The sequence below is a fragment of the Myzus persicae genome, unplaced genomic scaffold, assembly GCF_001856785.1.
Source record: "Myzus persicae strain clone G006 unplaced genomic scaffold, MPER_G0061.0, whole genome shotgun sequence".
Classification (NCBI taxonomy): domain Eukaryota; kingdom Metazoa; phylum Arthropoda; class Insecta; order Hemiptera; family Aphididae; genus Myzus; species Myzus persicae.
Genome location: NW_019101085.1, coordinates 1 through 16,967, shown reverse-complemented (window position 1 = coordinate 16,967; position 16,967 = coordinate 1). Strand labels below are relative to the sequence as shown.

At 37.0% G+C, this 16,967-nt stretch overlaps 2 protein-coding genes across 2 annotated transcripts; both read right to left on the bottom strand.

The window, feature by feature from the left end:
• Positions 1-60: 60 nt before the first annotated feature.
• On the bottom strand, positions 61-5,304 carry LOC111027675. The gene has a single exon (XM_022306072.1). It carries the CDS (start codon positions 5,302-5,304, stop codon positions 61-63), a length of 5,244 nt encoding a protein of 1,747 aa, XP_022161764.1.
• A 2,685-nt stretch (positions 5,305-7,989) lies between these two features.
• Positions 7,990-16,553, bottom strand: LOC111027674 (solute carrier organic anion transporter family member 4C1-like; the record flags this gene model as incomplete). Its single annotated transcript, XM_022306070.1, has 10 exons — positions 7,990-8,327; positions 9,100-9,201; positions 9,478-9,581; positions 11,428-11,588; positions 11,669-11,819; positions 12,889-13,249; positions 13,792-13,920; positions 14,743-14,883; positions 15,336-15,527; positions 16,275-16,553. Coding segments are annotated over 10 exons (1,727 nt in total), but the record flags the coding sequence as incomplete, so codon positions are not given.
• Positions 16,554-16,967: the final 414 nt, after the last annotated feature.

Here is a 16,967-nt window from a genome sequence, read left to right as displayed (position 1 = left end):
GTGCCAACAAGATGATAAATAAATAATTATGTAGTAAAAAAGTATTAAAATTTATGCATTTTAATTGACCAGCTGATCGACGGGCAATAATACCAATTTGACTGCCGGGCGGGTGATTTGACCAGTACTAGTCAGAACTCGCGCAACACGAACGGTGCTGTCGGCCCCCGGCAATACTTCCGTTATACGGTCAAGTCGCCAACTCAACGGAGGACATTGGTTGTCTATCACCACGACCATATCATTAATTTTTAAATTAGGTACGCTACCAGACCATTTCGACCGTTGTTGGAGGGTGGTCAAGTATTCATTTGACCACCGTCTCCAGAACGCTTGGTGGCATTGATCAACTAACTTCCAACGGTCGCGAACATTACGTACATTGTCGGGAGTTGATCTAGGGGGAACTGTAAGCAACGGCTGGCCTATTAGAAAATGGCCCGGAGTTAGGCAATCTAAATCGTGTGGATCATTCGAAGCGGGAGTTAAGGGGCGTGAGTTGAGGATGGCTTCGATGCGGGACAAGATTGTAGAAAATTCCTCGAACGTGAAAACATGGGTGCCAATTATGCGGACGAGCAACCGTTTCGTCGACCGCACGGCGGCCTCCCATAACCCGCCGAAATGGGGAGCGCTCGGGGGGTTAAAATGCCACACGCAGTTGGACCGGGAGTTCGCGATGGACACTTGTCCTTCCGGACTATTAATTAACGCCTGTAATTTTTTGTCCGCACCGACAAAATTAGTACCGTTGTCGGAATAAATATCACTCGGCAAACCTCGTCGGGCGACGAATCGGTCAAAAGCAGCTAAGAATGCGTCGGTCGTTAAATCTGACACGACTTCAAGGTGTACGGCCTTGACTGAAAAACACACAAAAACCGCAATGTAGATTTTGTAAGTGCGAGACTTGCGGAGTCGAAGCTCACGCATCGTCAAAGGTCCGGCATAATCGATACCGACCCGAGCAAACGGACGACATTGTTGTACCCGCGCCGCGGGCAAATCAGCCATAAATGGCTGGACCGGTTTGGCGGTCAATCTCACACATACTACGCATCGTGACAGAACCTCATGTAAAACTGATCGGACCGACACGACCCAATACTTACGCGAAATAAGAGCCGCCACAACTCGTGGACCCGAATGACCTGTTACCTTATGCCATTTTTCACATAACAATCGTGCAAAATACGATCTTTTAGCCAATAATACCGGATGCTTACAATCGTACGTTAGCGAGGAATGTCGCAGCCGACCCCCCACTCGGATTACAGCGTCCGCATCAATAAAGGGGCACAAACGTGATAACGGTTTCGACGACACACGGACATTATTGGACAATTCGCGTCGTAGATTGGCAAGGTGAATCCGCTGTGATTCTAAAACGAGAACCTGGGTGGCGTGATCAAGCTCCGACTTAGATAGAAATGCGGGTGGACGCGAAGTGGACTTACCGTTACGGCATAATGAAATAAAGCGTATAACGTGCGCCGTCACTCGGACCATTCGATCAAAACACGAAAATACAGTGAACCATTCGACAGGCGCATCATCAGCTCGAACGGCACATACAATTGGTCGCACTTCGGGCAGCTCAGAGATATCACTTGGAGGGGGGGGACATGGTTTCCAATCAGACGGATCAGTGTAGATTATAGGTGGCCCCTGCCAATATAACGAAAATTGTGCTAACTCGGACGGCGTAACGCCCCGCGACGCGCAATCGGCAGGATTTAAAGAGGACTCAACATGATGCCACTGACAATTCGGCAACAAGACTTGGATTTGGTGCACGCGATTCGAGACGTATGTCTTAAAAGAATCGTGGTGAACCGTTAACCACGATAATACTATTGTCGAGTCGGACCATGCGTGAGTGCCGACTATATTTAATAGCGATGTGAGCGCATGGCTCAGACGTCCTAGCCAACGAGCTAATAATATCGCAGCGTTCAACTCGAGTCGTGTCACGGTTAATGCCTTTAAGGGAGCTAATTTCGTTTTTGTACCTAATAAAAAAATACAACTATCCGGTGGGGCGTCCAAAATACGCACGTAAACAACAGCTGCGTAACCGCGTTGGGACGCATCGCAAAAACCTAACAGCATACACGGCGCGCCATTACGCGCTTGTATGTATCGTGGAACACGAACGGTGAGTAAAGACGGCAGGTCAGCGACGAAGGCGGCCCACCTTGATTGAATGTCAATTGGTAAGGGAGCATCCCTTGACAGCTTCACGTTCCATGTCTGCTGCATAATTGACTTTGCCAAAAACGTGGCCGGCGCGAAAAGTCCCAACGGATCAAATATTCGTGCGACTAATGATAATATACCTCGTTTGGTGTATACCGGCGCGGGGTCTAGACGGAGCGCGCAACAAAATTCGTCTGTCTCGTGATGCCACTCGATTCCTAATACCTTAATACTGAACGCATCGGCCGTGTCAAATGGTAACGGGCCTGACCCACGGCAATCAGCCGGAATGACCCTTAAAATCGAGGCTGTATTCGTCGCCCACTTTTTTAATTCTAGCCCGGATTTACTTAATACTGAAATCAAATTCGATTGAAGTTCAAGCGCCTGGGCTTCAGAATCTGCACCCACACAGATATCATCGACGTACGTTTGATATTTTAACGCATGGCGTACTAATAAAAAATTATCGCAGTCATCGGACGCGATTGATTGCAACACGCGCAACGCAAGGAAAGGCGCACAATTAACCCCATACGTCACAGTATTAAGTACGTAATCTTGAAGACGATCGTGTGGGGACTCCCTCCACACTATGTGTTGGTATTTTCTATATTCGGGTAATATCAAAATTTGCCGATACATTTTTACCACGTCGGCGGTGAATGCGTGACGGTGAACTCTAAAACGCGTTAAAATGTCAACGATATCTTGTTGTAGTTTCGGGCCAGGTAATAAGCAATTATTTAATGACGGTCCGCGATAACTCGTCGCGGACGCGTCGAATACGACGCGTAATTTCTTATCTCCGTCGTCGGGACGGTACACTGCATGATGTGGAATATAATACACGCCCGGTGATGAGGTGATCGTCATATGCCCTAGTGATATATACTCGCGCATAAAATCTATATATAATTTGCTAAGGTCCGGGTCGGCCGTCAATTTCCGCTCGAGTGATTCGAAACGCTTAATGGCTATATCACGTGAACCGACGAACATGTTGTCGGACACCGATGATCGGAATGGTAAAGGTACTGAAAAGCGTCCCGAAGGCAATCGATCACATTGCTCGCGAAATATACGTTCACATCGCCCTTCGTCGGTAAACACTTCGGGAGCGGGCTCGGGCTCCTCCACTCGCCAAAAATTGTCCATTAACTGTTCGATCGAAACGGTGAGAGAAACGGGCATCGAATGATAAGGGCCTACATCAGCACCGGACACCGGCCCGATCAGTACCCAACCGAAAATCGAACTGAACGCGGCAGGGAGACATTCGTCGACTACGATTTTCTTACCATTCATTATGAACGGATACACATCACTGCCTAACAATATATCGATGGGGGCGGCGACATTAAATGCGGGATCGGCCAGTGCGAGATTCGAATACCTATCTTTTATACCAACCGGCAAATTATTACGCGGCAAGTCAGCCGTGATCGACGGCAGAACCCACGCGTGTACGGCTAAAACCGGCTCGACTGCGAAACGAGGTTGAACGGCAACTTCAGCGCGACCTTGCACGTCAACAATAGGGACTCCACCCAGCCCACTGACAGGTGCTGTCCAACGTGCACATTTGAGTCCTAGCCGCTTGGCACACGCCGATGTGACAGCACTAATTTGCGACGCTGAATCAATTAATGCTCGCAAGGTTTGCCAAGACCCCGCTTGGTTACGCGCGTGTACTAGCGCTGTACCTAACACGACAGACGTGTGGTTTGATTGCGGGAACACAGTGGACGCGCACAATGTCGGGTCTGGCGACTGAGCGTCCTCCCCATTAGGGATATCCCCCGAATTGGCCGAATTATGAACGAGATGGTGGTGCTTGCGCTTGCAATGGTGGCATCGAGTTTTGGACTTACATTTATCAGCCCAGTGGTCGGCACTAAGGCACACAAAGCATAACTTATTTTCTCGTACGCAACGGACTCGTTCTTTAACATCCCATGATTTAAAACGTTTGCACAATTCTAACGTGTGGGACTCTTTACAACAAGGACAGGCCTTGTTAGGGCTAGTGATGACTAATGACGCGGGATTAGACGTCAGTTGTTTTTGATACCGATCTCCCCCTTTGCGCGGTTGACCGCCCTGAACTGGTTTATATGGCCCGGAATTACTATTGTTGTGTTTGCGTGGCGGTTCACCGACTAGCTCTAAAATAGCTACACGTGTCTCAACGAAAGTTAACAGCTCACTTAGCGACGGAAAATCGGAGGTTGCGTTCGACTCGAACTCCTTACGGGTGGACAACGGTAACCGTCGGAACGCTAACGCGAATAATAAAAACGACCCGAGGTCCGGAATGTTAAGGGCCTTCAACAATGATACAGATTCACTGAAAACGCTAGAAAAATTTGTCAACTCCTGGAGTGACTCCTGAGTGGATGACGGGACACTTAACAATTTCTCTACTAACGACGCTGCCACTAAACGTGGACGGTTAAATCTGCGCGATAACGTCAACCATGCCAATTCATAGTTATCAGACGCGACGGGTATGCCGCGCACCGCGTCAGCGGCGGGGCCATGCAGGCAGCCTATCAAATGATACATTTTGTCTATCGGTGCCAACTCGGGCCTATGATTGTCAACGGACGCCATAAATCTGTCGCGGAACGTAGGCCAGTACCTAAAGTCCCCATCGAATTTCGGCAATGGTATTTCTGGTAGCCGCGAAGTCGAACTGTTTTGAACAATGGGTGTTTGTAACGGACCAACCTTTGACGTGGGATTCGAATTAATAAAAGAGAAGTCTACGGCCGCCGCACCCTTCGGGATCAACTTTTCCGCGATCGCTTTCGACTCAGAGATGAGCGCTCGGACCTCACCGGGCAGGTCCGCAGCATACTCGTCCGACTTGTCGAGTTGTATTAAATAATCGAGAGCGGCATCGTCTTCAGACCTAAATTGACTCCATAACATATCCAAATCCGTGACAGTAACCAAAAATTGGGGAACTACGTCGGGGTTACTCGTGGCGCGTAGCGCAAGCGCATTCACTGACCGAATACTAGTCACCGCAGCCGCGCGCTTTATCTCCGCGCGCGTTCTCAACCGAGAAACACGCTCAGACTCCTGTTCGTCAATCATGATAAATATCGATCGCCGATCAACAATGTCAGATTACAAACGTACAAACCACAAGAAACAATTTTGTTTTAAATACACGTTACAATTAATATTATTAATCTACGGCAACACTAAAAATTAATTTAAGAAAAATGTAATTGGCACCGTACTATGATGTCCCACTACCGATGCTTACTGAACCCTCCCGGGGTCCTAACCACGCTCTGCTACCAAATGTTCTCGCTGCGACAGAGCTTACGATATATCTGCAGTTTTCTGCCGCAACTTGCATCGATGGTATACAAGGTCCGGGTGACCAACTTATGAATATATATAAAAACAAATGCTCAGGTTCCAATATAATAATATCACTGCCCACGCCTAGCGCACAGGATATATATATTACATGTAAATTATATGTGAACAAAGACGTAATAATAATAATATGCGGGCGCCCAACGTATTTGAATACAAAATCATAAAATATAAGAATAATAATTGGGCGTATAATAATACAAATTCCTGGTATATGCGCTTATAATATAGTAATCTTCAATGCCACAAGTATATAAAAAAATGTATATAATAAGAATTTAATAATAATAATAATTGGGCATTATGGTAGTAACATACAACTAATACAGCTTTACTGGCCACTAAACACGAGTTGGACAAGAAGTGTGAATACAGTAAAAATATAACCTGAAGGCGACAGCACTGGATGATCTAGGCGATATGGCCCTCTGACGCAGACGACGACTGCAGTTGACGATGGCAACCTTAGCTGGGCATACTCGATGACAGTTCAAAGTGGCAAAATTGACACCTCATGCTCACATGAGGTTTCGTATGCGACACGCAAACGTACACGGTGATCGAGCACGTTGCTCACAGATCAACCGTTGGGAAAAGACAAAAGCGCCGGGCTGTCTAGCGGCTCGTCCATCGGCTGATGAATTGTCACCAGACAGCGGAGGGGGGAGCTTGCCGGATGCAGCTTATCTTTTGCCACACCTGTGATATCCCGAGGCGACAATATATATAATTTGCCAAAAGGAAAAACCGTTCCGCGATCGAACAAAAATAAAAACGTACTTCCTATTAAAATGATACCTACCGTAGTCCGTAATGACTTTCAGCAATTATTAGTATATTCGATTCAAAGTATCATTCTATTTCGACAACTTTCGACGTCTTTATCGATTTTGGGAAAATAAAATAATTGTCCAGTAATTGTTAATTAGAATGAAAACTACCCATGTTATTTTGTAATATTAATCCTCATTATATTTTTAATCTTTTTTTCAATAATCGCCTTTTCCTCGAATACTGATAAAATGTCATTACAATACAAATAAATTCTTATAACCTATTTTTATTTTAAATTATTAGTTAATGGAATCTGGAAATTGGAAACAAAAAAATTTGCAAGACTGCAAGAGTCTTGCAGTGATGGTCTTGTTTTGGTCTTGGTCTTGCAGCTTCGGTATTTTTTTGGTCTTGTTCTTGCAAGCCTAATCTTGGTCTTGGTCTTGCAGCAAGAGTCTTGTGACTAACTTATTAAACTCGTAACTATGGGTGAGTTTCTAAGTGACCAAATAATGCAAATCGTTCGTTTCATCAGTGATCAATGGTATTTATTGGGTTTTTAACGGTTCTCTGCGTGCGACAACTTCACCGTTGTTTATTTTATTGAATAAAACGATATATACAAATATGATATGTGAGCATATCATTACAATATTTTTCTCATTCAAACATCGAGTTTAATAGTATCGTAAGTATAATAAACTAGATATTTCACTACTCTGAATTCGATACGAAATGTATAAATGTTGTTTGGAAGCCTCCAGTAATGGCAATCGGAAAAAAATCCCCAAGGCAATACCTAGAAGCAGACAGACTATGTAATTCCAAGTGCCATGTTCCTAAATCTTGTCCAAATAAATAGGTAATAATAAAATTATAATTTATTATGGAAAAAAAATGACGATACTTGTTAATTTTTTTTTGTTATTCCATCAAAATATTCGTAATATTATGGTACATTAATAAAATTAATAATGATTATTTAAAAAAAAAATCAATACTATAAATAGGTAATCATTATAATTTATAATAATAATAAAAAATAATATTAGTTGGTTAAAAAAAAAAATTTTGGTTTACAATATTCCACATTGTCCATAACATATAAATAAACTTTAACAACTCAACAAAGCATATTTTGGGGACTTTTTTCTAGATTCATCAGATAGCGAGAGCGTCCCGAGAAAGAAAAGGCCATACTCTGACCTAAGCGCGTCTCGATTCATTTAGAGTTACCCCTTGTGAACCACAAAGAGATAAACTAGCATACACTCTAAATTTAATTAATTTTATAGGACCCATATTATCAGTGGTAATATGACGGACGCTTTTAGGATATACCAAAATTATTAGCGCCGAGGAAATTACCTAACCTTATATATAGTGTACATCTATACATGTTATTTTTAAATTTTAGTTTTTTATTGCCAACAAATAACAAATGTCACCGGTTTAAGTGTCGTTGCTCTCGGTTGCTAACGCTCAATTATCGCAAAGCACAATATTACCTGCTTTTGGGCTCTTAATTGCACCTGAACAAAAATGTATTTCTTTGTATTCAACACACCAATTAAAATATAAAATATAATTGTACATATATTGCTTACCATTGAGCTTGAATGCGATTGATCGAAATTAAATACTCCTGATCATATTTTAAAATACCAATATCTATTTGATGATAGGTTAGGGTATTCAGGTTACAGTTTAATATATAATTAGTTAAGTCCGACTCGCATTAATTATCAAAATAATAATAACAAATGTACAGTATATTAATAGTTGGATCATATGACAATACATATTAACTCTCGTTTTACACATCAACGTTGTTCTTTCGATTTGTCGTTATTGCTGTTCGCGAGATTTTTCGTCACGGCTGTCGTCGTAAATCTTCAGGTCTTTCACGTGATACCAAACACCAATGTCCAGTATAGTACCGATCAGCAGAAAACCTGCGGAAATCGCATGCATTACTGAGACGAGTAATCAAATAATAACAATAAAGAATTTGTCATATATAGGCCATATAGGGTTTTAAATTTTTAATATTTCAATAAAATTCTTCAAATATTTTTCTTCTTTTAAACGTGTTCGGTTATAGATGATTAGAAATAATATATTTATTACACACAGAAAACATCGATGGTGAATAAATTATCAGTTATCAACCAAGGTTTACAAATTACTTTAATAGGTATGTTATAATAATTTATTATAAATTAGGTTTGTTGAGAAATATCAAACATTTTTTCATCCAAGTCATGTAAGTGTTAGTACTGGGTACCTAACTTCTTAAATCAAACCATTCATGTCAAAAAAAAAAAATTACTTCAAATATGCTTATTGTAAAAAAACAACTTTACAAATTGTATTAAAAATTATGACCACTGCATGTAGTAAGCAAATGTTAACAATCACCAGTGTATTATGATAACATTACCAAAAATCATAGCAAATATTGCCAAAGTGGTCTTTACAAGATCATAGATATACCAGAAATGTACCATTAATGTTTGGTAAATTTTTCGTCACACGTAAAGGCTATGTATACTACTTAAAAAATATTTTCATATTATTTTTTAGTATTAAATCGTTGATACCGATGCGTTATAATATTTCTATCACAATGCTGTCGACTAAGCACTTTCAATCTGTTTTTGAGACGTTTGGTACCACTTAAGACTATCTGATTGTCAAACGTATATATATTAGCAATATACTTACTAGCACCGGTAAAGTTCAAGTAGTACTTCAGCCGCTTACCGTCGTACAGCCAACAATTACCATCGGCACCACACTTGCCGCCCCACACTATGCAAGTTGCGTCTACGGAAACAATAATTTACAACCAATATGAGTTTAGTTATTAATTTATAATTATTTTATTTTGGCACGTGAATGCGTGATGCGAGATTTACAATTCTTGTACTATTATGCTGATGAGTTGCATGAAATATGTATACATTTAATGGCGAATCATGGGCCACTAAACTATATGTTAAGCCTGTTAAGGGACCCTGAGCTCACAATTGATTCGTTAAATGTTTAGTGATTGTTCATGCAACTCGGTATTAGACTTCGATAATTTGGTAATTTACTTACCGACAATCGTTCCGTATAATATGGGGCCAGGCATGAACGCCACCAGGGCCATTACCACTTCCGAGAAACCCAACGATAGTGACTTGTCCTCTTGTTTCACACACCTATAATACGTCAAACATGTAAACATAATATAAATCCTAGGCATTAAAGAATTAAGAGTTAAAGTTGTTGCTTTTTACTAAATTTCATAAATAATTACTTTATCTGAATCTTCGAATTAAATTGTTTTCTATTTTAATTTTTTTTATGTTACATTTTATTTTCATAATAAATTAATTTTATATATAAGACATACTTGGTAAATTTGTAAAAGTATAAATTAATTAAAGAGCGATTAAAATGCAATTTTTGAGATTGGAGGTTACGTTAAGATTTTAAAATGTTATTATTTTTAACTCATATTTGTATTACGGTACCTTAATTATTTCATATGATATTTTTCGTATAATATTGTTCAAAATTGTAGAAATTGGCAAGTGGCAATGTTGCAGAATTCGTTATGCTTAAAAGTTAATGTCTTAATGGTGAAGGTTTTCTTTTGTATTTCTATATCCTTTGATAGCTTGATACACCAACACATTTTTTCAATCGTATCGTAAAAAAGTGTCTTATGCAGTTATGCTCAATCTCGTGATGATTGCCTTTTTTGATCAATGTCAGTTATTTGTTTTAATAATGTATAATTGTAATTTAAAAACAAAAGAAATGTATGTTGATATAAAAAATAACAAGTATATTTTTTATTTAATACCTATGCAAGGTGTAACAGAATGACCTGACAAATGAACTAACTTTTGTTCTAATCAATATTTAATATTTTTATAGATGCCTCCGCTTCAAGTACCTATTGCATAGAATTTTTTATTTTCATTTTTAGTACCTACTGAAAATTAACAATTTAGATTAGATTAATTTTTTTGAGAAAAATATAATTAATAGCCAATTTTTAAATTTAATTCCTAGAAAATGTTGAAGGTAAAAACAATTATTAAATTCAATTAACTTATCAATATTTTCTTGGAGAAATATGAAACGCAATAACAAGATCCAAAATATTCTTTTGGGATATTTTTAGATATAAGCAAATCTTAAATTGCTCACTATTCATATAATTTTACTATAGTATCAATTTTTCATTAGGTTAGATCTTTTTGTAAAACCCTTGTAACCTAGTTTTTAATTTGCCTAAATTATATTTGTATTTGAAATTTGAATATTAAAATGTTTGAAAATATAAATAAAAAATTAATAAACACGTATAAGTATGAAAATATAAAAATCTAGCACGTTTAGTATTGGTATAATACTAGGAATAATAATATATACGTTTTAGTTTTCAAGGTTAGGCTAGATTTGAACAAGTAAACATAATATCGTGTATTATTGTACATATTATTTGTATATGAAACAGATCCGTTTCCGTATGACCATATACATGTATCCATATTACGCAGATTTCGTATAATAATACTAAAAATAATAATAATATTAATGTTTTAACATTTTGAAGTGTGAATTATTATTTTACCATCATCGCCCACAGAGTGAATAATATAATATAATAATTAATTTACAATTTTTTTAAAATAATAATGACGTACATTTATTATTTACGTCATACGTAATTCACACAAGCTATAAAAAATCATTGACAGATAGCAGCACATATTTCATTATATGTTCGAAATCTGTACAAAAATAATCACAATCATTAAAATTCGATGAACACCAAAAGTCCATAATTCAAAAATGACAAACAAAAAGTTCTCAGTTATAAACCTATTTTCTCTTTATAACTGAATCATATTTGTTAGTCGTAACCAATCATTTTAAGTTTGAGGCTGTTTTAAAAAATCTATTTCACAATTTTTGAAGCCTACATTACCTACACCATTATTATTTCGAATCAACAATTTACTACCAACGGCTATTGCGCGTTTTACAGACCTGAACTGAATGATGGTGTTGCCCGAACGACCGGTAGATGACAAGAACCTCATCACGCCCATCAGAGCGAGAAAAATGATGAAGTCTTGACCGCAGGCAACCGGACACACTCCCTCTGTGGCTGTGCCCAAGCCACCGATACAGGTGCAGTTGCTGTAGGCCTGAGAGATACAACGAATGCAACGTTCTTATTGTACAAGATAATTTTATCGTGACGATGCAAAAACAAAAGCTTATTCACCTTTACGTTACCATCGACGATCGTCTCCGTGGTACATCCCGCGTAGCACGGAGAGTAAAACGTGGTAGATTGGTCAAACGAACAGACAGGATTGTAGCTCATCGATTTCCCGCAGTTGCAGCCCACGTTGCAGTCCATCGTCAAATTCCATCTGATCGGAAAACGGTAAACAGATATTATTATTATCGTGCTTATAAATGTATACACATGAGGCGCAGTGTCTCAAAACACGTGCTGTGACCGCCATCACTGGCCATTGAAACTAGTTCCCGGATAGGTGAGGTGAGCACCCTAGCTGGTTCTTAGGGGCAGTTCCTTGCCCCACATAAGCGTGTTCCAGACCAACCATAACCTGCCCAAACAGCAAAAACCTTACGAATAAACCACGCAATGGCCTAGGTTGACTCGGGTTTTAATAGAAAAACTGTATACACAGGAGTATATTACACAATGTATTTGACAAACTCACCAAGAAAGTTATAGAATATAGATAATAATATTATATGGCTGTGGAACGGCCTAAAATAAACAACACAATACGCCGAGCTAGAATGTTTTTGAGGATTAACGTGACTAAAATTACGATCTTGAAACTTGAGGTTTACTGGAGTGGAAATTAATAAGCTTGTACCAAGGAATCATTCAATTAAAAAAATTATAGCGCTCTATTGGTGAATTTCGGTTTTAGTGTACCTACCTCAGCTCACCGGCAATCAACATATCATATTACTCACCCACATGCAAATGTAAGTTAGTCAATAGATCAAAATATTCAAAATAAAGTTATCAACGGCAAATAGCTACGAAGTTGACAAAAATATAAGTACTCCCAAAGTCCCAAAGGTCTGACTTAAAAAATGTAAAAATGTTTGAATGTATTAACAAGATTATTTTCAGTCGGTAGGAACACTTTTTCAATTTAAGTTATTTCTTGGCTTTAATAAACATTTTAAATTGTATCAATTTTTAAATATTTTACATTAAATATATTAAAAACTGTTGAAAAATAATGAATATGTGCTCTAGCAGATGCAAAGTAAACTTATTCTTTATCAGATCAAAAACCTTTAAATTTTATAAACCTAACTACTAGAAGTAGGTACTTTAATTTTTTTCATTTGTTAATGACGTTTGGTGATAAATGGATAGGGTTTTCAGGGGCCTTGAGGAATTTTTTTAGGTAGCTATGAGGTAACGGAACTAGAAATTTGCTTACTAACGTTTTGTCCGCATTCCACTGGCCGTGTAAATCTTCTGCCGCGCACCCGAGAAAGATGTACGCGAAGTGACCAACCACCTCCAAGGCCTCCGTAATGAAGTTCCACATGGCCAGCGACCTTGGCGATGGTTTGAATTTGGATATGACCACTCCGGATGTCACAATACCCAAACCCGAACTCAAAATGCCTATGGCGCCTGATGCAAAGTTGGAATGTGCTGCCGTCTGTCTGAACTGGGTCTCCATGTACTTAGGCATGAACGTCCAATACCCAATTAGGCCCAACACGAAAAACGAGTTGCTCGCTGAATTAAACACTAGTATTTTGTTTGACAAAATCCGTTTTAAAGACGTTTTGAAATCTGAAATCGTCCAACTAATATTATTCATATAATAAATTAGCATAATAATAATATATTATCCGAGATCAATTTATTGTATATTAAAAATATGTTATAACCTGAATTTGAAACTTGAAGCTCAATAAAAAAAATATACGATATAGCCATCATGTACATTATTATTATATTATGTTTCTTAACATTGAGAGGAGGTCACGGAATTTAGGCAACCTTAAACTTTAATTAACCTTTTAAACTTTTATCTTTTACCCAGTTAAATAAACACTAATGCTTATTATTATTATTATTATTTATTTACTTATTTTGTAATATATGAGCATTTGCCTTACATAGTGGCACCCACCCGACAGCGAAGAGGGTCCTTAAAATGGCTGAAACTCCCCAAAATGTAACTTAATACCATACGAATTAGAATTAAGCACATATATTTTTTTTTAAATCTATACATTTCTAATTTATTTTTAAATATCTCATCCAAACATTCCCATTCTAGATTTGATAACGTTATGAGATCGATCATTACAGGTATGTTATACTTTTACCGGTCGAAACGTGTTCTTTTTTCTCTTCCGGCTCTTTTAGCTTGCGGACTGCCGCCCTCGGAAGCATTCTTGGAAAAAGCATCATCATCATCGAAAAAGCTATACAAGTAATACCAATGGGCGTCCAACCTGTAAAGAAAAAACCATCAGTACTAAAAAGATTTTCCTTTTATATCTAAGATATGAACATTTAATGCAAAATTCCTCATACGTTTGTTTACATAAAACGGAAAAAAGTTTACCTTGTTTCAAATTAATTTTTTATGAGCGTTTAAATGTTTTCGACATTGGACTTTACCCTTAAACTAACGATTTCTCATGTTGTAATGATTTTTTTATTTGTTGTGATTCAAAAACGAATAACCGTAGGTCCGTATAGATGATACTTGAAAGTTCAAAATTTCACAAAATATTTATATTAGTTGTATCTTTTTTCAGCTCGAAAATCTAATTAATGTTTCTCGTAAGTAATTAATACCGTAGCTATTAAATCTTAAAAATAGGTAGTAAAATAAACTAATTTTATAGCAATAATATTATAAAATGTACTTAGAAACGCACTCAGAGTAGTTTTTCCCACACAATGATATCATATTATCACTGAATTCAAGTTTAACTTATTTAACAAATTGAATTTATAGTGATCTACTTGACACTCACTATACAACAGCTAGAATTGTACTCACTTGTTCATCTTTTTTATATTTGATGTTATCCGGAACATTTTTTTTTTTAAATTTAACTCTCATATTTTAGTTTTTTTAACGGCAACATAATATTATGCGAAAACAATTTTTTATGCAATTATTATTGATTATACTTATCAATAATACCTATATTTTTTTTCCTCTACAAAGTACATAGAACAATGTACAAAGGTAGGGTTATTCGTACGACGAAAACAATGCTTGTGTATTAATATTTATTATATAGTATGGTAAGAGTACTTACCCATCCACCATGCACCGATCCACCTAGGATCTTCATTGGTTATGGTCGGCGTTAGATTAGGGTCGATGAAATTTGTTAGCGTGTATGCCGACAGCATGTATCCCAACATAGGACCCGACATCCGTATGCACTGAACAATAGCTGTGAACAATTTATAAATCCTTTAAAAAGGTGTTTCGTGGCAATTAATCGAGAGAGTGGTGTATATCAGGGGTGGCCATATACAAAAGGCGTTTTGCTGATACTTTTAAGTTAATACCTATTTAATCAGTGCACTTTTCAGTTGAAAGGCTAAACTGTCTGCAGTGTTTAAATACGCCGTTAGTATACCAAGTATGACTATTATTTTTACTTCTACTACAAATAACTTCAATTCCTAATGCCACCACCCATCTAGCCAGGTAAATCGTTAAGTTAAGACTGCCTCAGTATTAAATTTTGATTTTTTTGCTAAATGTTTTTCTGAAAACCATGGTTTTTAAAACCATCGTACAAGAACATTTTCTGAAGTGGGGCACTTGTGGGCCACCTCAGATACTTCGCTTAAAAGTGCCGGTAAAATATTTCACTAGCTTTTTGTTTTAAAAACTTACCCAAAAGCACGGGTACCGCATTCTTGCGAACGTTATCATCCAAGTACGCTGCACCACAAGTCCAGTACAATGAACCACCCAAGCCCAGCATCGCGTGCGCGGCACACAACAGGAAAGCAGCCACGTTCCATAACTGCTCGTTATGACAGTCTTCATACAATGGTTGACCATCGCAGATTTTTTCATTTTGTCCTTTATTGCACATGAACAAAACGTAATTTATTTTTTATTTTTTAAATTCCTACAAATCAATGGCAGCTACCAGTATTATGGTGTTCATATGTTTTATAAGAATATACTTAGATCCAGTCCCCGGGCAAGCTAATTATAATTTTTAACTGAGTTAAGTTAAACTGATAAAAATCATTTTAAAAAGTTTAAATTTAATAGTTATCCTAATTTTTTTTTAACTTAGTTAAGTTAAAAGTTATTTGAAAACTTAAAATTGACTTATTAACTTAAGTCGAGTTACTTATTTATATATATTTTTAATATTTAAACAACTAGTTATATAGTTTAAAATAATAAAAATTAAATGTTAATCCATTATTTATCATCAATAATAATTTTATTACATTTATTTTTTAATTTTTTAATTATTTAAAAATGGACGAAATGAGATATGATTAAAAGTAACTCGTTATTTTTTCTATTAAGTTTATATCAATAAAAATCAGTTAAGTTAAAAAACATTGAGTTAATGAAAATTTTAATTTAAAAAGTTAAGTTAAAAAGTTAAAATTAACTTAACTTAAACTTTTTAACCTATTTACGTCAAGGCTTGCTTAGATCCCAAAACATATCATTGATTAATATTTATTAATATATTTCTTAATTCAAAGTTAGGGTTTTTATTTTGTTTAAGAGTAGTTTTTGTAAAAGTGTAACAGTGTTGTTGGAAATTATTATCCTTATTTTATTTTTGTACTTCATACTTACTCGAGATGTTACTGAGAAGAGAAGTTGAGTTCACGCTGTCGCCGTACTCGACGGTGTACTGAAGGATCTCTTCGCCTGGCCCGTAAATAATGTGTGGCAGGAGACGAACAAAACAGGAGAGACCGACGAAAAAGGAACCGATGGCCAGCCAACGCGTCCGATGTCCTTTACCGGCCATGTGGGCCGTCACCATGAACGATATAAGTGAAAATAAATCCCAAGTGCTTGAAATGATACCTAAACATATAGGTAAACGCCAATTAATAATTTTTCCAAACACTACAATTTAAATATAAGTAACTAAAAATCACTCTGACATAAGAAAGAATGCAAGTGAGTCAATGTAATGGATAGTGTTAAATTTTAATTCAATGATTTAAAATCATTGTACATGAAAAATGATTCTGAGCGAAGCCGGTCTGTAAGTCTATAATATTACACTTAGTATTTAGTATATTTGATGATATTATTGTGATTAAAATAATTTATTTTACTATTAAGCATTAGTGCTATAGCAGATAAAATTCATTTTTGCCAAAGAAAAAATACATTTGAAAAGTCATTGTGCGTATAAAATATAATAATACACTCTAAAAGTTTCATGTACCTATAACTACGAAAAATATTTTTAAATTGCAACAAAATAACTTAAATCATTATTCTTAGTTATTTAATATGTAATATTTTGTATAC

Excerpts from the sequence above, each read along its gene's own strand:
- LOC111027675 (XM_022306072.1), bottom strand. The coding sequence starts at position 5,304 with ATGATTGACGAACAGGAGTCTGAGCGTGTTTCTCGGTTGAGAACGCGC.